The sequence below is a fragment of the Lithobates pipiens genome, unplaced genomic scaffold, assembly GCF_037356315.1.
Source record: "Lithobates pipiens isolate NorthernLeopardFrog02 unplaced genomic scaffold, aLitPip1_a1.2 Scaffold_30, whole genome shotgun sequence".
Taxonomy (NCBI): Eukaryota; Metazoa; Chordata; class Amphibia; order Anura; family Ranidae; genus Lithobates; species Lithobates pipiens.
Window position 1 is genome coordinate 51,423,597 of NW_027507791.1, and position 23,105 is coordinate 51,446,701.

Sequence of the window (23,105 nt, forward strand, 5' to 3'; positions counted from 1 at the left end):
GTTCAAAGCATGACCGCCCATCGGGGGAGGTAACTTGAGACCAGAAGGCGGGGAGGGAGATTCATTCCATGCCCGCCTTGCTGGGGAGGGTGGCTCATGCCGTGTGCGTTCTGGGGAGGGGGCATGTGTAGTCCGGAGCCACCCTGGGGTGGTGGCAAATTCAGTCCTGAAGTGCCGTGCCGGGAGGTTCATATTTGGGCTGCCAGGGGGAGGGGGGCATACCAGGCCCGCTGTGCGAGGGGTGGAGGTTCATTCCTGTGGACCCCTGGGATGGGGGCAAGTTCATAGTCTGGCCAGCTTGGGGCAGGTGTAGGTTCATGCCCGATGCCCCCTGCTGTGGGGGAAGGTTCATTCCTGATGAACCTTGTGGCGGGGGCAAGTTCATCCCCGATGACCCCTGCGGTGGGGGTAGGTTCATCCCAGACGACCCTTGTGGTGGGGGGAGATTCATGTCCGATGCCCCTTGCGGTGGGGGGCAAGTTCATCCACAAAGCCTCTTGCGGTGGGGGGTAAGTTCATCCCCGATGACCCCTGTGGCGGGGGGCAAGTTCATCCCCAATGACCCCTGTGGCGGGGGGCAAGTTCATCCCCAATGACCCCTGTGGCGGGGGGGCAAGTTCATCCCCAATGACCCCTGTGGCGGGGGGGCAAGTTCATCCCCAATGACCCCTGTGGCAGGGGGGCAAGTTCATCCCCGATGACCCCTGTGGCGGGGGGCAAGTTCATCCCCGATGACCCTTGAGGTGGGGGAAGGCTCATGCTTGCTGCCCCCTGCGGGGGTGGCAAATTCATTCCAGACGCCCCCTGAGGGGGTGGCAAGTTCATTCCAGATGCCCCCTGAGGGGGTGGCAAGTTCATCCCTGGTGGCATGTTGCCCACTGGCGCCCCCTGTGGTGGAGGCAGGTTCATGCCAGGTGAGGGGTACCCTGCAGGACTGTACCCCATATTGGGGTAGCTGGCAGCCCCAGGCCCCTGGCTGTTATAGGCCCCAGGCCCCGGGCTGGCAGGGCCATAGTTAGGAGGGGCCCGTATCCAGGCGGGTAGGGCAGGCAGGCAGTACACCCCTCCTGGCGGCCCATAGTACACGGGGCTGTGCTGCTCCCCCTGGTGGCTGTAGGGCGCAGGATAGGCCGCGGCTTCGGCCTGAGCCGGAGGAGGGGGGAGTGAAGTCTCCTTCCGTGGCTCCTGTGCCGTCTCCGAGTCCGAGCCGCTGTCCTCAGTGCTAGCGTAAGACACTAGAGACATTATAGCTGCCGCCGCTGTAGTGTCACAGTTTGATGCCTATCACAGGATGGTGCGGAAGTGACGTTGTTGCGTACTGCGCATGCGCGATGCGCTCCAAACGCTCGCGCCGTGCGTTCCAACATAGTTTCGGCAATACAGTTCAGCGAAACCATCACATAATGTTACGGAAGTGATGTTACACACAACACAAACACGGGCCACGTTGTTGCGTACTGCGCATGCGCGATGCGTTCCAAACACTTGCGCCGTGCGTTCCAACATAGTTTCGGCAATACAGTTCAGCGAAACCATCACATAATGTTACGGAAGTGATGTTACACACAACACAAACACTGGGCCGTTCGTTACAACACTAATACTTCCCTTGTTACCTAGTAGGTTTTGCATTGCTGGGACTTGTAGTGCCTATCCTGAGCTACATGCTTCAATGTTCAGTGTCCTCATCCCTATCCCAATGCTTCAATGTTCAGTGTCCATCCTTATCCCCGTGCTTCAATGTTCAGTGTCCTCATCCTTATCCCCGAGCTTCAATGTTCAGTGTCCATCCTTATCCCCGTGCTTCAATGTTCAGTGTCCTCATCCCTATCCGCGAGCTTCAATGTTCAGTGTCCTCATCCTTATCCCTGTGCTTCAATGTTCAGTGTCCTCATCCCTATCCCCATGCTTCAATGTTCAGTGTCCTCATCCCTATCCGCGAGCTTCAATGTTCAGTGTCCTCATCCTTATCCCTGTGCTTCAATGTTCAGTGTCCTCATCCCTATCCCCATGCTTCAATGTTCAGTGTCCTCATCCCTATCCGCGAGCTTCAATGTTCAGTGTCCTCATCCTTATCCCTGTGCTTCAATGTTCAGTGTCCTCATCCCTATCCCCATGCTTCAATGTTCAGTGTCCTCATCCCGATCCGCAAGCTTCAATGTTCAGTGTCCTCATCCTTATCCCTGTGCTTCAATGTTCAGTGTCCTCATCCCTATCCGCAAGCTTTAAATGTTCAGTGTCCTCATCCTTATCCCTGTGCTTCAATGTTCAGTGTCCTCATCCTTATCCCCGTGCTTCAATGTTCAGTGTCCTCATCCTTATCCCCGAGCTTCAATGTTCAGTGTCCATCCTTATCCCCGTGCTTCAATGTTCAGTGTCCTCATCCCTATCCGCGAGCTTCAATGTTCAGTGTCCTCATCCTTATCCCTGTGCTTCAATGTTCAGTGTCCTCATCCCTATCCCCATGCTTCAATGTTCAGTGTCCTCATCCCTATCCGCGAGCTTCAATGTTCAGTGTCCTCATCCTTATCCCTGTGCTTCAATGTTCAGTGTCCTCATCCCTATCCCCATGCTTCAATGTTCAGTGTCCTCATCCCTATCCGCGAGCTTCAATGTTCAGTGTCCTCATCCTTATCCCTGTGCTTCAATGTTCAGTGTCCTCATCCCTATCCCCATGCTTCAATGTTCAGTGTCCTCATCCCGATCCGCAAGCTTCAATGTTCAGTGTCCTCATCCTTATCCCTGTGCTTCAATGTTCAGTGTCCTCATCCCTATCCGCAAGCTTTAAATGTTCAGTGTCCTCATCCTTATCCCTGTGCTTCAATGTTCAGTGTCCTCATCCTTATCCCTGAGCTTCAATGTTCAGTGTCCTCATCCCTATCCCCGAGCTTCAATGTTCAGTGTCCTCATCCCTATCCCCCTGCTTCAATGTTCAGTGTCCTCATCCCTATCCGCGAGCTTCAATGTTCAGTGTCCTCATCCTTATCCCCGAGCTTCAATGTTCAGTGTCCTCATCCCTATCCCCCTGCTTCAATGTTCAGTGTCCTCATCCCTATCCCCCTGCTTCAATGTTCAGTGTCCTCATCCTTATCCCCGAGCTTCAATGTTCAGTGTCCTCATCCCTATCCCCATGCTTCAATGTTCAGTGTCCTCATCCCTATCCCCGAGCTTCAATGTTCAGTGTCCTCATCCCTATCCCCGAGCTTCAATGTTCAGTGTCCTCATCCTTATCCCCGAGCTTCAATGTTCAGTGTCCTCATCCCTATCCCCCTGCTTCAATGTTCAGTGTCCTCATCCTTATCCCCGAGCTTCAATGTTCAGTGTCCTCATCCCTATCCCCCTGCTTCAATGTTCAGTGTCCTCATCCCTATCCCCGAGCTTCAATGTTCAGTGTCCATCCTTATCCCTGTGCTTCAATGTTCAGTGTCCTCATCCCTATCCGCAAGCTTCAATGTTCAGTGTCCTCATCCTTATCCCCATGCTTCGATGTTCAGTGTCCTCATCGAAGCAGGGGGATAAGGATGAGGACACTGAACATTGAAGCTCGTGGATAGGGATGAGGACACTGAACATTGAAGCAGGGGGATAGGGATGAGGACACTGAACATTGAAGCTCGGGGATAAGGATGAGGACACTGAACATTGAAGCTCGCGGATAGGGATGAGGACACTGAACATTGAAGCTCGCGGATAGGGATGAGGACACTGAACATTGAAGCAGGGGGATAGGGATGAGGACACTGAACATTGAAGCTCGGGGATAAGGATGAGGACCCTGAACATTGAAGCAGGGGGATAAGGATGAGGACACTGAACATTGAAGCTCGCGGATAGGGATGAGGACACTGAACATTGAAGCAGGGGGATAGGGATGAGGACACTGAACATTGAAGCTCGGGGATAAGGATGAGGACCCTGAACATTGAAGCAGGGGGATAAGGATGAGGACACTGAACATTGAAGCTCGCGGATAGGGATGAGGACACTGAACATTGAAGCAGGGGGATAGGGATGAGGACACTGAACATTGAAGCTCGGGGATAAGGATGAGGACCCTGAACATTGAAGCAGGGGGATAAGGATGAGGACACTGAACATTGAAGCTCGCGGATAGGGATGAGGACACTGAACATTGAAGCAGGGGGATAGGGATGAGGACACTGAACATTGAAGCTCGGGGATAAGGATGAGGACCCTGAACATTGAAGCAGGGGGATAAGGATGAGGACACTGAACATTGAAGCTCGCGGATAGGGATGAGGACACTGAACATTGAAGCAGGGGGATAGGGATGAGGACACTGAACATTGAAGCTCAGGGATAAGGATGAGGACACTGAACATTGAAGCTCGCGGATAGGGATGAGGACACTGAACATTGAAGCACGGGGATAAGGATGGACACTGAACATTGAAGCTCGGGGATAAGGATGAGGACACTGAACATTGAAGCACGGGGATAAGGATGGACACTGAACATTGAAGCATGGGGATAGGGATGAGGACACTGAACATTGAAGCATGTAGCTCAGGATAGGCACTACAAGTCCCAGCAATGCAAAACCTACTAGGTAACAAGGGAAGTATTAGTGTTGTAACGAACGGCCCAGTGTTTGTGTTGTGTGTAACTTCACTTCCGTAACATTATGTGATGGTTTCGCTGAACTGTATTGCCGAAACTATGTTGGAACGCACGGCGCGAGTGTTTGGAACGCATCGCGCATGCGCAGTACGCAACAACGTCACTTCCGCACCATCCTGTGATAGGCATCAAACTGTGACACTACACCGCCTCCTCCCGCTCACCAGCCCTGAGCAACGTGACGCCGGTCTCCGGCACTACAACTCCCATCATGCACCGCGGGGCCGTGCCACCATCGCACATGCGCAGTAGCGCCAACGCTCACGCTCGGGCTTTCTATAGCTTGTGTGGAGGAGAATTCGGCGGGACTTCCGACCGGAAATTACGTTGTTGAATTTCGCTGCTGATCGTTGTCAGTAAAGCCGCTTTTGATGACACGTGACGTCACTGTGTGCCCCCCCTTCTCTTTTTTTAACCATTTCAATCCTGGAAGGATTTACCCCCTTTTTTGCGATTCGGCACTGAGTCGCTTTAACTGACAATTGCGCGGTCGCCCTCATCCCAGAACACCGGCCGGGCCGTTCAAAACCGGATCATGAGGCCGGACTCTGGAAATGCCTGCTTTATAAGAACACTTAATAATAATAAATAATAATATACATGTGAGATAACAGTGAGTGGTGAACACGTCATAATATATTATTTTTCTATTTAAAAAATTGCAGAATTGAACAAGTGTTTGAAAGGTGAAAAGATTTGTTGTGGACAGGAAGGGGTTAAGTTTTTTTTTCTAACTGCCAGATTCATATTCTGAGCTCCCAACTGCCACTGTTGCTATGGCAACAGTGGCTCTGTCTTCCTGCGCAGTGATTGGCTCCTCCCACTAGTGACATCAGAGCAGGCACAGATAAATTTAGAGGTTGCCGGCTGTCAGTGTCAGTTCTTGCTACGGCTGGAAGAGTGAGGTTGTGTCTTTGTGACGCTCTCATAATTCTTTGGAATTCTCAAGTTTTTTTGGGAAATCTCAGCGGAAGTAACTGATATTTGTACCTGGTGATAACCAGTAGTACTTTGCTTTTTTTTTTGAGATCTTTAGTATTTTTATTGGTAATTTACCAAAGATACAAAAAAATGAGCCGCACCTATCAGAGCCCTCGTGAGTATGTGGGGGGGTGTTGTAGGACGTTCTGCTCCTACGTCAACCCGTGCATTGCGTTCCGGGCCTGCTGCGGCGCGTGTTCGCAATGTTGCCAGTGTTCCGAGATCTGTGAACGGGACTGCTGCCCGGATTGGTGCCCCAGGGCCGCCGATCTGAAGGACCCCACTCAGATCACAGGGCTTGACCATTTTGACGACGACGACAAAAGAGCCGGAGGGCTGAAGGAGAGGGGCCGGTGGGCCAAATTCCTATCCAGCTTCTTTGCGTTCCTGATGGGATTGGTCCTCATCAGCATCTACGGATATCTGGTGATCTTCTACGAGAGCTACAACATCTATTTCTGCATCTACTCCACCATCGCCATGGGCTTCTTCCTCTGCATCGGCATGGCCTTCTCAATCAACATCCGGGTCACCGTCTTCTTGATGATGCCCCATCTCTTTTCCGGTGAGTTTCTAGAAGTCTCCAATAGGTTTTGGGTTTTCGTGATGCCATTTTAAGAGTTCCAGTGGCATTTTTTTTCCTCTTTTTATTTTTTTGGGTTTTGAGACTTAAAAACACTTTATTTTCATTAGGACAATGTGCGCTTTGGTGAATTTTCATGCGTTTTGAAGCATTCTGGTGCAGGTTGCACTTCTGTTAGAAGCAGTGGTATGAACCAGGGTAGGGTTGCCACCTCATCCCTCTGAACACATATTAATTACACGGGTTCTGGGGCTGATTAAGGTGGTAATTAAACTCACTTGGTGCCAGAGGCAGACTGAAAACTCATGGGGCCCCTGGGCAATAGGAGATTATGGGGCCCCTGGGCAATAGGAGATTATGGGGCCCCCTGGGCAATAGGAGACTATGAGCCCCCCCCCCCCGGGCAATAGGAGATTATGGGCCCCCCCGGGCAATAGGAGATTATGGGCCCCCCAGGCAATAGGAGATTATGGGCCCCCCGGGCAATAGGAGATTATGGGGCCCCCAGGCAATAGGAGATTATGGGCCCCCCGGGCAATAGGAGATTATGGGGCCCCCGGACAATAGATTATGGCCACACAGTATATACACACACACACAGTATACACACACAGAATACACATATACACACACTGAAAAGGTACTGGAGAGGCGGGGCAGCTATAATCTTGGGATTTTTTTTTTTTAAACGCAGATTTTTACATACTGTCCCTGGTTTTATTGAGGCTGGCAACCCTGATGGGGCCCCTTGGTGGCATGGGGCCCTCGGGCAGTGCCCGAGAGCCCGAATTGTGAGTCCTGCCCCTGCTTGGTGCCTTATCTGCATTAAATTAGCCTCGGAACCCGTGTAATTCATATGTGTTCGGGTTTAAAGGGATGAGGTGGCAACTCTAGTACAAAGGGCCATTGCAATACATGGTGACCACTGTCTGTTTTGGGCGTCGTTATCCTTCAGGGCCATATGAATACACAGCGAACACCGCACATGCATTCCAGAAGCGGTTTCAGAAACGCACTGGAAAGCACCTGGTGTAGATGAACCCAAAGACAGTACGTTACCACACTCGGGGCTGTTTCACACTGCAGTTTCTGCATTACCGACGCATTTTTTCCATGCACTTTCACACTCATTTTTATACATTTTCAATGCATACTTGTGCGTTTCTTCCTCTTTTTTATTTTTTTATTTTGACACCTTAAAGTGGAGGGCCACCCAAAAAAAAAAAAAAAATTAATTGATAAAATAATAAAAAAAAAATAATAAAATAAAAAAGGAAAAAAAATTCACTTACCTGAAACGCTGTTGCTAAGCAGTCTTCCTAATCTGCCTCTTCCTATTCCGCGGCGGTTCCTCCTCTTCGTTGAGCGGCCCCGTTGCCTTTTGGGACATTTGTGTCCCAGAAGGTAACGGGGTCAATGTTAAGTTAATGACGCCTCCAATGCAGGTCCCATGCCCAGTCGCATGGTGCAGACCTTTCATGCAATCCAGTTCTTGTTCTAAAAAATGTCTTGTTGTATTAATTAAAAATTCTCTCTCTCTTAGGATACGCGAGGACCATCATCCTGCTCATCATCCTTTCCATGGCCATGAACGGACCAGCTGCCAACGTGTTGGAGAACGTTCAGCGGGTCACGAATTCCAGCGCATGTGGTGTGCAAGTTGTCATGAATCAGACCATCGAGATCGTGGAGCGCGTCAAGGAACCGCTAAGGAGTAAGTAGAATTATTGTGGCCCTTAGGGCCCCTTCATGACGGCAGTGCTGGGATAAGGCCATTTGGTGCCCAGGGCGAAGATGACAATCTGCGCCCCCCCCCCCCCCCCCCATTTTTAAGAAAGAATCAATGTCTTTTCAAAACAAGAATCTACTTAAAACACTACAAATTCAATTATCATCCTACACACAGTATTTCACCCTTTACATGACCCCCCCCACACACATACACACACACACTATTGTTACTCTTATGCCTGCTAACAACCCACCCAGGGCTGTCTTTAATATTGTTTGTACCCTGGGCAAGCATTTTCCTGGGCTCCCCCCCCATGCAATTTTGCTCTTCACCCCAACATCCCAAAAAAACGTACACACACTCTGTATAGCCCCCCTGTCCACGGACACCTCTGTACCCCCCTGTCCACCTCTCTACCCCCCGACCACGTCTGTACCCCCCCATCCACAGCCACCTCTGTACCCCCCCATCCACAGTCACCTCTGTACCCCCCCATCCACAGCCACCTCTGTACCCCCCCCATCCACAGCCACCTCTGTACCCCCCCCATCCACAGCCACCTCTGTACCCCCCCCATCCACAGCCACCTCTGTACCCCACCATCCACAGCCACCTCTGTACTCCCCATCCACCTCTCTACCCCCCGCCTACGTCTGTATCCCTCCTGTCCACAGCCAATTCTGTACCCCCCCCTGTCCACAGCCTCCTCTGTATACCCCCCCTTCCATAGCCACCTCTGTACACCCCCTTCCACATCCACCTCTGTATACACCCCCCCCCGTCCACAGCCACCTTTGTATACCCCCCTTCCACATCCACCTCTGTACACCCCCTTCCATAGCCTCCTCTGTACACCCCCTTCCATAGACTCCTCTGTTCCCCCTTCCATAGCCTCCTCTCTATAACTCCCTTCTATAGCCTCCTCTGTACACCCCCTTCCATAGCCCCCTCTGTATACCCCCCCCTTCCATAGCCTCTTCTCTATACCCCCTTCCATAGCCTCCTCTGTATACCCCCCCTTTCATAGCCACCTCTGTATACCCCCCCTTCCATAGCCTCCTCTGTATAACCCCCCCCCTTCCATAGCTTCCTTTGTATACCCCCCTTCCATAGCCTCCTCTGTATAACCCCCTGTCCACAGCCACCTAGGTATACCCCCCTTCCATAGCCACCTCTGTATAACCCCCTGTCCACAGCCACCTATGTATACCCCCCTTATATAGCCTCCTCTGTATACCCCCCTGTCCACAGCCACCTCTGTATACCCCCCTGTCCACAGCCACCTCTGTATACCCCCTCCATAGCCTCCTCTGTATACCCCCTCCATAGCCTCCTCTGTATACCTCCCCTTCCATAGCCTCCTCTGTATAACCCCCTGTCCACAGCCACCTCTGTACACCCCCCTTCCATAGTCACCTCTGTATACCCCCCTGTCTGTAGCCTTCTCTGTATACCACCCCCCTTCCATAGCCTCCTCTGTATACCCCCGGACCACCGATCTGCCTCTCTCCCTATCACAGGCCAGCCACTCTGATCCTGCAGCTCCTGACAGAGGGAGAAGCAAGATGAGTCAGCTCTTACACACACACAACCCACAGCTCTTCTCCTCCCGTCAGTGTGGCAGCTTGTGTTAACCCGGCCAGGAGAGCAAACGGGGAGGACGGAACAGCTCTGTTTGTGACCTCTACACCCGGAGAACTATTCTAAGGCAGCGCGGGCTTCAGGGGCAGCTGCTTTTGCCCTGCATTAAAGACGGCCCTGATATTGCCCCTCTCACACTTCGCCCAGGGCACCAGCCCACCCCTTGTACCGGCTCTGCCGCCCAGGGCACCAGTCCCTCCCGCCCACCCCTTGTACCAGCTCTGCCGCCCAGGGCACCCGCCCCTCCCTCCCGCCCATCCCTTGTACCGGCTCTGCCGCCCACTGATGCTGATCCTCCCACCCACCTCTTGTACCGGCTCTGCCGCCCAGGGCACCTGTCCCTCCCGCCCATCTCTTGTACCGGCTCTGCTTAGCAGAGCCCTGATTGATGAATTGCATTGGTGCACTCAGTGCATCGCAACAACAAATCTGCACTGCAATGCACCACCCTCCTCCATGCACCTCAATTGCAGCGCACTGAGCTGCAACAAACACCAGCCTACATATTTTTTGGGTGTTGAGTTGCATTGCAGCCGATTCTTTCAGCCCCCGGAAGGTTTACCTCCCTTCAATGACCAGGCCATTTTTTTTTTTTTGATACAGTACTGCGTTACTTTAACTGGCAATTGCGAGGTCGTGAAATGTTGCACCCAAATAATATTGATCTCCTTTTTCTTTTTTCCTACGAGCTTTCTTGGTATTTGATCACCTGCATTTTTTTTTTTTCACTATAAACAAAAAAATAGCGACGATTTTGAAAAAAAAAAAAACACAATATTTTGTACTTTTTTGTACAATATTTTGTACAAACGATATTTTTATGGCTGTTTTTTTTTTTTTTTACTAGTAATGGCAGCAATCAGTGTTTTTTTTAGCGTGACTGCGACATTGCAGCGGACAAATTGGACACCTAACTGACACTTCTGGCACTTTTTTGGGGAACCAGTCACATTATTACATCAATCAGTGCTTAAATAAACGCACTGTTACTGTACTAATGACACTGGTAGGGAAGGGGTTAACATCAGGGGCGATCATTGGCTGATAGCTGATCACATGGTAAAGGGCCAGGACAAGTGATCACAGAGCGGGGCACGCAATTAACTGCTTCCCGACCAGCCGCCGCAGTTACACTGTGGCAGGTTGGCTCCCTTGCGTGAACCGTCGCAGATATATGTCGGTACGCGGGGGCAGGATAGCAGGCGCGTGCTCGCCCGCTGCACAGCTGGGGGTGCCGATGCTCGTGGCACGACGGTCGAGGTGACCGCCAGCCACGAGCGATTGTGAGCAGGAGACACAGATCAGGGACAAGTGTGCGTAAACACACAAATCTCTGTTCTGACAGGAGTGACAGATCGTGTGTTCCTATGAGCTAGGAACCATGATCCGTCACTTCCTCTAGTCAGTCCCCTCCCCCCTTCAGTTAGAATCACCTCCCAGGGAACACAGTTAACCCCTTGATCGCCCCCTAGTGGTTAACCCCTTCACTGCCAGTGACAATGCCAGTGGTCCCAAAAACATGTCAAAATTGTCCAATGTGTCCACCATAATGTCGCAGTCAAGGATCGCAGATCGCCCCCATTACTAGTAAAAAATATAAAATAAAAAAAAATATGCTATAAATCTATCCCCTATTTTGTAGACGCTATAACTTTTGCGCAAACCAATCAATATACGCTTATGGCGATTTTTTTTTTTTTAACCAAAAATATGTAGAAAAATACATATCGGCTTAAACTGAGAAAAATTTAGCTTTTTTTTTTAAAAAAAAGGGGATATTTATTATAGCAAAAAGTACAAAATATTGTGTTTTTTTTTTTTTTTTTCAAAATTGTTGCTCTTTTTTTATTTATATCGCAAAAAATAAAAACCACAGGGGTGATCAAATACCACCAAAAGAAAGCTCTGTTTTTTGTGGGGGAAAAAAAGGACGTAAATTTTGTTTGGGTGCAACGCCGCACGACCGCGCAATTGTCAGTTACAGCGATGCAGTGCCAAATCGCAAAAATAATGCTCTGGTCAGGGGCTGAAGCGGTTAAGCCTGCGCTGTAGCTGTCTTTCGGCTATATGGTGGGCTTCAAGTGGTTCATAAGAAAGCAATTATGTATATGAATAGATAGATATGTGAGGGATAGATATAGATAGATAGATAGATAGATAGATAGATAGATAGATAGATAGATAGATAGATAGATAGATAGATAGAGGGATTGATGGATAGATAGAGGGATCGATAGAAGGATCGATTGATAGAGAGATAGATAGAGGGATCGATGGATAGATAGAGGGATCGATGGATAGATAGAGGGATTGATAGAAGGATCGATTGATAGAGAGATAGATAGATAGAGGGATCGATAGATAGATAGATAGATAGAGGGATCGATAGATAGATAGAGGGATCGATAGATAGATAGAGGGATAGATAGATAGAAGGATCAATAGATAGATAGAGGGATAGATAGATAGAGGGATCGATAGATAAATAGAGGGATCGATAGAGGGATCGATAGATAAATAGAGGGATCGATAGATAGAGGGATAGATAGAGGGATCGATGGATAGATAGAGGGATCGATAGAAGGATCGATTGATAGATAGATAGATAGATAGATAGAGGGATCGATAGATAGATGGATAGATAGATAGATAGAGGGATCAATGGATAGATAGAGGGATCGATAGAAGGATCGATTGATAGATAGAGGGATCGATAGAAGGATCGATTGATAGATAGATAGAGGGATCGATAGATAGATAGAGGGATCGATAGATAGAGGGATCGATAGATAGATAGAGGGATCGATAGATAGAGGGATCGATAGAAGGATCGATTGATAGATAGATAGATAGATAGATAGATAGATAGATAGATAGATAGATAGATAGATAGATAGATAGAGGGGTCGATGGATAGATAGATAGAGGGGTCGATGGATAGATAGATAGAGGGATCGATGGATAGATAGATAGAGGGATCGATGGATAGATAGATAGAGGGATCGATAGATAGATAGATAGAGGGATCGATAGATAGATAGAGGGATCGATAGAAGGATCAATTGATAGATAGATAGATAGATAGATAGAGGGATCGATAGATAGATAGAGGGATCGATAGAAGGATCAATTGATAGATAGATAGATAGATAGATAGATAGAGGGATCGATAGATAGATAGAGGGATCGATAGATAGATAGATAGAGGGATTGATAGAAGAATCGATTGATAGAGAGATAGATAGATAGATAGATAGATAGATAGATAGATAGAGGGATCGATAGATAGATAGAGGGATCGATAGATAGATAGATAGAGGGATTGATAGAAGAATCGATTGATAGAGAGATAGATAGATAGATAGATAGATAGATAGAGGGATCGATGGATAGAGGGAAGGATAGATAGAGGGAGAGATAGATAGATATGAGATAGGTAGATAGATAGAAAATTGATAGATAGATATTTATTATTATTATTAAAATGAAAGGTACACAAAGGCCAATATAAAGATCTTATTTCGGCGTTGAAGCTTTGGGAATTGGACAATGGAGCATTTTAAACTTATGATGTATTTTTCTTCTCTCCTGCAGATGTTTTGAGCTACTTGAAGAATATTGCGGGAAAAGTAAAACATGTCGCTGGAAAAGCTAAGAATTTCTTCCAAAAAGTCAGAGAACGGATGAAAGTGATTGGTAAGTAACATTTTCATGTTCGGGGTTTGGTGGGTAGAGATGGGGCTCCTCAAGTGAAGGAAAATAAAAAGCAGACAGACGTCGCTAGATGTGTCTATTATCTGTAAAGATGACACCTGGGGGGGGGGGGGGCATATTTATAAAGCATTCAATGTTACATTCACATATTCGCTGTCATTAAAAATACATGCAGTGAATGTTTGGTGAATGGAAAAAGTCAAAAAGGGGGTAAAGGTGCGCTATGGACCCTAAATCTATTAAAATATAAAATATGGTGGAGTAAAAAAGTGATTAAAGTGAATAAAGGTATTTTATATTATATATGAAAAGATATTTGGAATCAAAAAGAATAAATGAAAAAATAAATAAATAAATAAATAAATACATACCCTAGTGGTAAAGACAGGGGCTGCCACTTCCTGTTATAATCACCTGAGAGGTGAATAGTATATTGGTGTATCAAAGGGGTAGTCAACGGCGCACACCTGCTACTAATATGTGCAAATTGCAAATCAAGTGATGAAAATCACATATTAGAATATCTTAAAACTAAATACGTGATGACCCGTAGATTGGGTGAAAATTATTTCATACCTAATATAATATTGAAAAAATCCCTAGGAGTGCGTATTGTTAATAAAAGGTGCTTGATGAAAAACGCATAGTGCTCTTGAAAATTATAAATACCCAAAAATACAAAAATACAAAAAACAAAGAACACAGGGGCTCACACTGTGGAGGCGCATTAACGCCATAAGGGGATGGGGAGCTGGTGAGTGAGAATTTTTTACTATAAACGCACCGGTCGTCATCCAGGAAACTCTGAAGCACTGAAGCACTTTGTCACTTTCGTCTTAAAAGACATTTTGATTGTTTTTTCAGATTTTTACTGGTTTAACGAAATTTTCTCTTTGCTTATAACATCCTGCTGTTGGACTTGCAATATACACTTGTGATATACTTCCACTTAGCGATTTCGGAATCGCATAAAGTACACGATTGCAATTCAATGAGATTTTCTTTTTGCTTATAACATCTTACTGCTGGACTTGCAATATACATTTGCGATATATCTCCACTTAGCGATTTTGGAATCGCATAAAGTACAGGATTGTGATTTGGTATTTTATTTTTTTATATATATTTTTTGTTTTTTGTGTTCTTTGTTTTTTTGTATTTTTGGGTATTTATAATTTTCAAGAGCACTATGCGTTTTTCATCAAGCACCTTTTATTAACAATACGCACTCCTAGGGATTTTTTCAATATTATATTAGGTATGAAATAATTTTCACCCAATCTACGGGTCATCACGTATTTTAAGATATTCTATTATGTGATTTTCATCACTTGATTTGCAATTTGCACATATTAGTAGCAGGTGTGCGCCGTTGACTACCCCTTTGATACACCAATGTTTGGTGAATGTCACATTCAATGCTTTATCAATATAGCACCACAAATGATAGCTTTTACCCTTTCCTTAAAGGGTTAGTTAACCTCAATTACTAGACCAGAAGAGGTGGACGAGGATAGGAGGGGGGCTTTTTTTTTTTTTTTTTTTTTTTTTTTTTTATTTTACTTCTACTGTCCATTCCTGTAGATGACATGACTGATCTTATTTTTTTCTTGTAGGCAAGACACTCGGTCACATATGGGCCTTCATTCATAGCATCGGGGACATCTGCAATGAAGAGCTTTTGAATCCACACAAGAAGTGCACCAGGGCCTTCGCAGATGCCAAGAATAATTGCTTGGACATTGGAGCCGGCGTTCTTTGTAACATCGTAGACGGCTTCACATGGCTATGCGAAGTGGCCAAAGGTATGTTTGCTTTTTTTTTGTTTTGTTTTTTATTGTCAAAAAAATTAGGACTCGGCTGTCAGTGTGGTCAAGTTCATTTTCATGACCACCATTTTGCTTCTGATTGAAAATCGAATGTAGCAATGGATGAAAGGGGATGTAATCCTTCATGAACTGGCACATTTCACGACTCATAAGGTCTTTTAAGAAATTCCACTTGTCTCCTGGAGAAAGAAGGCTAATTCATCCGACTCAGCAAACTTTCGTTGGTTGGTTGGTATGGGGAAAACACACCTGATAACCAAATTCTTAGGTGTTCGTGAAGAGTTACATTGACCCCCTGAACTGAAGTCTTGGAGAAACAAGGCTAATTTATCTGACCCATCAAACTTGCCTTCATTGGTTGGTTGGTTGCCTGGTATGGGGAAAACATACCAAAATACTCTGATAACTGAACTCTTGGAGAAACAAGGCTAATTTTTTTGACGCATCAAACTTGCCTTGGTTGGTTGGTTGGTATTTGGAAAACACACCACATCCCCTGATAACCAAATTCTTAGGTGTTCATGAAGAGTTACATTGACCCCTGAACTGAAGTCTTGGAGAAACAAGGCTAATTTATCTGACCCATCAAACTTGCCTTCATTGGTTGGTTGGTTGGTTGCCTGGTATGGGGAAAACATACCAAAATACTCTGATAACTGAACTCTTGGAGAAACAAGGCTAATTTTTTTGATGCATCAAACATGCCTTGGTTGGTTGGTTGGTATTTGGAAAACACACCACATCCCCTGATAACCAAATTCTTAGGTGTTCATGAAGAGTTACATTGACCTTATTACGACTTGACTCTAATCTTTATGCTTTCTGTTTTTCTTTTGCAGTTGCCACCGTCATCTGTGTCATACCATCCTACGTAGGAGAATATATACAGAAGAACATTAAAGCTCGTAAGTATAACAACATTTCTCAAAATTAAAGGCTAACTCCATCTTTTGGACCATGTTACCCCCATATTTAGGATGTAACATACTACAAATGGACCCCTCCACAACCAAACCATCCACCCCGTAAAGGAGTGTGGTGGTTCTTCTCCCTGGTTTGTAAAAGGTGGACTTAGCCTTCAAAATTTTTGTAAACCCGTAAAAAGAATCAGCAATAAATCTCTAACCTTGTTTCTCTTTTTGCAGCTGTCATAGTTATTTTGCAAGATCTGAAGAATAAATTTGACTACAATATGACCATCAACTATGATCTTGGCGGAATAGTCAACTCTAGCAAGAGTGTATTCACCATTGCTAGAGACATCATGGAGGAAGTGAAACAGGATCTCGATCCTTACCGGGAGATCTTGCATATATTCTCCTACTCTGTCTTCCTTATCGCCATCGTCACCTACTATTGGTAAGTACCATTTATTTTCCTTTATTTATTTTTTTAAAGTAATGGGCTATCTTTTTCCTACCACTTCATCTACAGGGCCTACAAGCTACCAGCTTGGACTTTTAGCTCCTCAACAGCTTTAGGCCCCATGTACACCTCAGCCAGGGGCGGCTGGTGCTCAACATTTATTTTGGGGGGTGGTGGTGGGGGGGGGGGGGGGGGTTGGGAGAAAACTAACAAAAAAATTCTGGGGAAAACAATTGCAGCCTCACTGTGCCCATCAAATGCAGCCTCACTATGCCCCATTACATGCAGCCACTGTGCCCCATCACATGCAGCCTGTGTGCCCATCATATGCAGCCTGTGTGCCTATCATATGCAGCCTGTGTGCCCATCATACCTGTGTGCCCATCATATGCAGCGTGTGTGCCTATCATATGCATGCCTCTGTGTTCCCTCGCCGTCTGACCGGCATTCAGAGCTAGAGATAGACCATGTCCTGTGTATACCATTTGTAACTCGCCTTGGAGCTAGAGATAGACCATGTCCTGTGTATACCATTTGTAACTCGCCTTGGAGCTAGAGATAGACCATGTCCTGTGTATACCATTTGTAACTCGCCTTGGAGCTAGAGATAGACCATGTCCTGTGTATACCATTTGTAACTCGCCTTGGAGCTAGAGATAGACCATGTCCTGTGTACACCATTTGTAACCCACCTCGGAGCTAGAGATAGACCATGTCCTGTGTACACCATTTGTAACCCACCTCGGAGCTAGAGATAGACCATGTCCCATGTATACCATTTGTAACCCTTGCCTTCTTTCTTTCTTTTTCCAGGGCTTTCAGTTATCTTAGAAATTATACCAACGATGACAACTTTGACAACGTTTACATCACACGGAAATTCATTGGTATAGATGCAAGGAGGCTCAAGCAAGGCTTGACAACCCTACTGCCTCTCTCCACGAAGGAATCTTACCACCTGATCCGACCAAGTAAGCATGAGTGGTCTTAACTTTTTTTTACCCATCTTTAAATGAAGTCAGGGCTTCGGATTCAAGGTTGGATCCCCTGCCATGTTATTTTTGCTTTCTGTTTCCCTTCTATGGAGTTTTACACTCTCTACCCGTCCTACTGACCATTGTCACCTGGACTGAAAGTAAGAGAAGATCTAAAACTCTAAAAGTCAGTGATGGCAAACCTTGGCACCCCAGATGTTTTGGAACTACACTTCCCATGATGCTCATGCGCTCTGCAGTGTAATTGAGCATCGTGGGAAATGTAGTTCCAAAACATCTGGGGTACCAAGGTTCACCATCGCTACTCTAATGCCTCGTACACACGATCGGACTTTCTGGCGGACAATCCGACAGACTTTGCAGCTGAGGTCCTCCGGACTTTCAGACGAATGGACTTGGCCACAAACGATCATGCCAAAAGTCTGACGGATTTGAACGTGATGACGTAGAATAAGGAAGTTTATAGCCAGTAGCCAATAGCTGCCCTAGCGTTGGTTTTAGTCCATCGGACTAGCACACAGACAAAAGGATTGTCCGCTAAAAGCTGGGTCCGGCCGAAAATTTGAAGCCAGTCTTATTTCTAGGTCCACTGGACTTTTGAGAAGAAAAAGTCCGCTGGAGCCCACACACGATCGAATTGTCCGACGGACTCTGGTCCGCCGGAAAGTCCGATCGTGTGTACATGGCTTAAAGGGATTGTAATGTGAGTTTTTTTTAAAATAACAAACATGTTATACTTACCTCCACTGTGCAGCTCGTTTTGCACAGAGTGGCCCCGAACCTGCTCTTCTGGGGTCCCTCGGCGGCTGTCTCGGCTTCCTCCCGCAGGTGCTTCTCACGTTCATGCAAGCTCCCTCGCATGGTGAGAAGCATCTGCGGGCGCGCTCCCATGATACAGCCGGCGGCTATAGCCGCTCGCTGTATCACACGGCCCGGCGCTCCACGCCAGTGGATGTGATTGACAGCAGCGTGAGCCAATGGCTGCGCTGCTTTCCATCCATCCACTCCAGCCAATCAGCGGCCAGGCTGAATGGTGGAAAGGACGAAGGGGGCGAGCGCGGGATTTTCGAGGGATGAGGTAAGTAAAACGGGGGGGGGGGGGGGGGCTTGGGGCGCAGACACTGTCAGATGTTTTTTCACCTTAATGCATTAAGGTGAAAAAACATTTACAACCCCTTTAAGTTGTCTTGAAAACAGTAACAGGAGCGGAAATCCACTAATGGGGGCACTCAGGTAACACCATGGCAATGTGCTACTTTGGAGACATTTCCTCTCACTTCCTGTCACGTCTAGAAAACAGGAAGTGAAGAAAAACCCTCTCAAACAGGACAAAGATGGCAAAAATAATCTGACAGAGAATAAAACCCTTTCCCTACTTCATTTGAAATGGAAAAAAAAATAACTAGATGTCGATATAAGATGATCATGATGTAACGTCACTCATCATTTTTATTTTTCTGTTCCACTTTACAGTGGCCTGGACATTGACCAGAAAGGAGAAAAAGGGATGTACGTTTGAGATCATGAATATATTCCGGAGCCAGCTGATCGTCTCTTTTATTATCGCTGCCGACTATGGTGTGTACTGGGCCATAGCAGCGATTTCTTCTGTCCTGAATGGAGACATTGTTGTGAAAGGTAAGTATCCCCAACATATCCTGAGGCTGAACACATAATAATAATAATAATAATAATAATAATAATAGTATAAATGCTGATATGACAATAACGACCTCTAATTCTTCTTTCTTCGCCAGCACCGTATTTTATGAAAGTCAACATTACAGGAAGCGGCTTTATCAACGACATCCTTGCCGAGCTGGCAGACACGCTGGATGCCATCGGGCAAAAAGACTACACCGTGATCTCCAAGCAATGCATCCCTGTACCTTCGGAGCCAAATTACTACGGCTATATTATAATTGGTAAGTTACTGTTTTCCGACAAGCTCCTAGAGAATTTTATTTCTGGAGGAGACACCTTTAATTGCTACACTGGAGTTGTATAATCCAGAGCAGCTTTTCTATTCCCGAGGAACCCTTGAAATAGTTTATTAGGTCTTAGGGGGAAACCCCTACTAAAACCAATTTACTGGGAGTCAATGGGAAAAATGCCCTTTACAGCAATGGCCAGTTGGAAGAATACCTTTACAGTAGTGGTCTAAATGCCCCCTAACTAAAAAAAAGCACTAGTGTCTTGATTGTGCCATGTGATGTTGGCCCTGAACTATGCAGTAACCATGAAAAATCGTGGGGGGGGGGGGGTCTATTAGCCACAGATCAAGTAATCCCAAGCAATCACTGGAGGAACCCTGGTTGAGAATTACTGGTCCTGGGGGGATAAGTTGTTCTTCCTCTAATATAAACCAATCACCAGGGTTTTCCTCAGAAAACATAAGTATGACTAACCCTCTTCTTTTCTCTGTTCACAGCTGGTTTGTTCATTTTCGCCTTCTTCGCGTCGTTCTTTGGAGTCTACATCCACAGGCTGAAACGGACCATTTGCGCGAGTTACTTTCCAGAAAGGGAGCAGGTAAGTTGACCACGTTCTGTCTATGACTTCAGCAGGCAGAGGACTAAAAAGCAGTTCCGCTATTTATTATTATTTTTTTTTTCTAATGTGAACCTTTTGCAAAGTTTCCTACCTGGAGATCCTGCCAGCAACAACGCTTTCAGCTGCAAGCTGCCTATCAATTAGCGGCAGCGTTGTTAGCCGGCAGATTTTGTCTGAGGGATTTTGTCCGAAACTGGTGTTGCATACACACGGTCGGACAAAGTTGTCGGAAAATCCGATCGTAGGTAACGTGGTGACGTTATTTAGTTACGACGGGACTACGTTCAGGCTAGTAGCCAATAGCTTTGGTCTAGGAATTTGATCTGAGCATGCGTGGCACTTTGTCCGATCGGAATTCTCTACACACAATCGGACAAAGTCCGATCGGATCATGTTGTCGGAAAGTTTTATAGCCCAGCTCTAAAACTTTGTCCATCGGATATTCCGATGGAAACAGTCCGATGGAGACCACACACAGTCGGATTATCCGACAACACAGTCCAATCGGACATTTTCCGTCTGAATGTCCGACCGCGTGTACAAGGGCTTAGGCTGTTGGGCTTCCTATCTGATAGGACCCATATGCAGCCAAGTGGCCCATTTGGCAGGCTGACAACACTTCTGCTAATTGCAGGGGGGTGGGGAAGGGCAGCAGCTTTGTGTTGTCATCCTGCTTCAGGAGGTGACGTTACCTGTAAGGTCTCCAAGTGAGAAACTTTGCAACAGCTTCAGTCTTTATATTTAGTCTTGTCTAGAGTTCACTTTTATTAACTAAGATTTGTATTCTTTTAGGAACGGATATGCTTTCTGTTCAACAACCTGCTGACGAAAAGGATGAATCTGGAAAGATCTTTGAAGAAGAACGTACGGTTGAACACAGAAAACGTGGGCCGCTCAAACACCCTGATGACCCTTGCAGCAGAGTAAGTCTAATTTTTTTTTTGGTTCCGCTATGGAACTTTACTATATTGCCGTGCCAGTTAGTGAATGCGACTAACATGTTCTTCTGTCTATAGGATTCCTGGATTTGGCTTCCTGACGAAGCTTTTCGGATCGACGGAACGGTACTGCTTGGCGTGCGCCAAAAAGACCACGCCGGCCACCATTAAGGACTTTGTGGAATGCACAACCAACAGTTGCATAGGTCTGTACTGCAAGGACTGCTTTGAAATCCTACACAACATCTGCGTCATCTGTATGGGTCCATTAGCCTACAAAGTGGACCTCGACGAGGAACTGTAAGTTTTGTCATTCTATTTCTTCACACATCTAACATTCTTAAAACATGAATGGAAGTCTTTTTTTTTTTTTTTTGTTTTTAGTTTTTTTTTAATACTTACATTTTCTCTCTATTTTTTTTGCTCCTCAGACGTGATGAGAGGCTTGAACTTTGGATCGAGGCGATGAAGAGCTTGAAGGGAAAGAGGACAGAGAAGAGGAAGATGAAGGAAGCCCTGAAGAAGCGACTGAAGTACATCGTTAGAAGCCGGGGAAAGGAGACAGACGTTGTCCAGAAATACATTGGGGCCAGGCAGCAGGACAGCGATGGGGAAAGCTCCGGCTTCAGTGAACACGGATCGGATAGCTCGGAGTCTGAGTATGTATATCTTATAGAGCGACCTTGGAAAAAAAATTATCATCATATAGTATATAGTAGCCTTTCTCAATCTTTTAAGCCCAAGGGAATCCTTTAAATAATTTATTTGGGTGGGGGTGGAGATCAATGTGCCACTGCTCATTGCTTATGGGGATCTTCTAATAACCTCTGGAGGAACCCTGGTTGAGAAATATCTTGTAGAGCAGCTTTGGAAAAAAAAATTAAGTCACATCATATATGTTTGAGTGTAGAGAACACTTTGAGAGCAGCTTTCTAGAATTTTTATTTAGTCTTTCTGGCTAGGTTGTGCTCAACAGTATTAATTTATTTTACATCATATATGGTACCCATTTTCAACGTTTTACCCCAGAGGGACCCTTGAAATCATTTCGATGAGCGGGTGAAAGTTTAATTTGCCAATGCTCACTGCCCAAGGGTCTTCTGACAACCTCTTGAGGAACCCTGGTTGACAAAGCTTGGCACACAATATGTATATCTAATAGAGCAGTTTTTAACTATTAAAAATTTGTCCTATAGTCCTTAGAAGAATTTCTCAATCTTTTTACCCCAGAGGAACCCTTGAAATAATTTTGATGGGCGGGTGAAAGATCAATCTGCCATTGCTCACTGCGCGGGGGTCTTCCATCTGAAGGAACCCCTGGTTGAGAAAGGCTGCTAAGAATTATTTGGGGGGCCATTACTAATATCACATTTCACTTTTCTTACTACAGACTCACAGACTATGACTATGATTACCAGTACAGATCAGACACCAGCGATTCAGAGGCGGAAAGCTGGCCAGCTCTTGAAGAATACAGAGAGCCTCCAGATCTCATTCCCCGAAGCAGCTTATTCCTTGGCAACAGGGGTAAGATTGGAGACCCGGGTGACGGGACATGGGCCAGCATCTGAAGAAAACCCAGATCCTCCAGATCTCCGTCCACGGCACATCTTTTTCCCTGGCTACAGAAGCAGGATTTGAGACTCGGAGATTGGATATGGGCCAGTGTGATGAAGAAGGCCATGGGAGGAGGCACCGTGAAGGCTAAGTTCACCTTTTAGAACACCTCAGTAGGGTGTTTAGATTTGTGCGTTTGCATCTTTAGTAGAGTGTTTAATAGGGAGGGATGCGTTAGGGGAGGGGGGTAGAGGGTAGAAGGGAGGGGTAGAGGGAAGGAGAGGTTAGAAGAAGGGGGCTAGAGGGAAAGAGGGTAGAGGGGGGGTAGAGGGAAATAGGGGGTAGAAGAAGGGGGTAGAGGGAAATGGGGGGGTAGAAGAGGGGGGAGTAGAGGGAAATAGAGGGTAGAGGGGGTAGAGAGAAATAGGGGATAGAGGGAAGGAGAGGGTGGGGGGGGGTAGAGGGAAGGAGAGGGTGGGGGGGGGGGGTAGAGGGAAGGAGAGGGTGGGGGGGGGGGGTAGAGGGAAGGAGAGGGTAGAGGGAAATAGGGGGTAGCGGGAAATAGGGGGTAGAAGA

The 23,105-nt window shown here is 46.5% G+C and overlaps 2 protein-coding genes across 2 annotated transcripts; one reads left to right on the plus strand and one right to left on the minus strand.

Annotated features, from left to right (window-relative positions):
* Positions 1–595: 595 nt before the first annotated feature.
* Positions 596–1,261, minus strand: LOC143942811 (uncharacterized). Its single transcript, XM_077464213.1, has one exon. It carries the CDS (start codon positions 1,243–1,245, stop codon positions 619–621), a length of 627 nt encoding a protein of 208 aa, XP_077320339.1. The 5' UTR covers positions 1,246–1,261; the 3' UTR covers positions 596–618.
* Positions 1,262–5,712: 4,451 nt separating this feature from the next.
* On the plus strand, positions 5,713–22,543 carry LOC143942208 (DC-STAMP domain-containing protein 2-like). Its single transcript, XM_077463460.1, has 14 exons — positions 5,713–6,187; positions 7,749–7,919; positions 13,173–13,274; positions 14,909–15,097; positions 15,961–16,026; positions 16,267–16,480; positions 17,300–17,457; positions 18,955–19,119; positions 19,239–19,406; positions 19,913–20,013; positions 20,827–20,957; positions 21,051–21,272; positions 21,404–21,631; positions 22,363–22,543. The coding sequence occupies exons 1-14, from the start codon at positions 5,713–5,715 to the stop codon at positions 22,541–22,543; spliced, it is 2,571 nt and encodes an 856-aa protein (XP_077319586.1).
* The last annotated feature ends 562 nt before the right edge of the window (positions 22,544–23,105 follow it).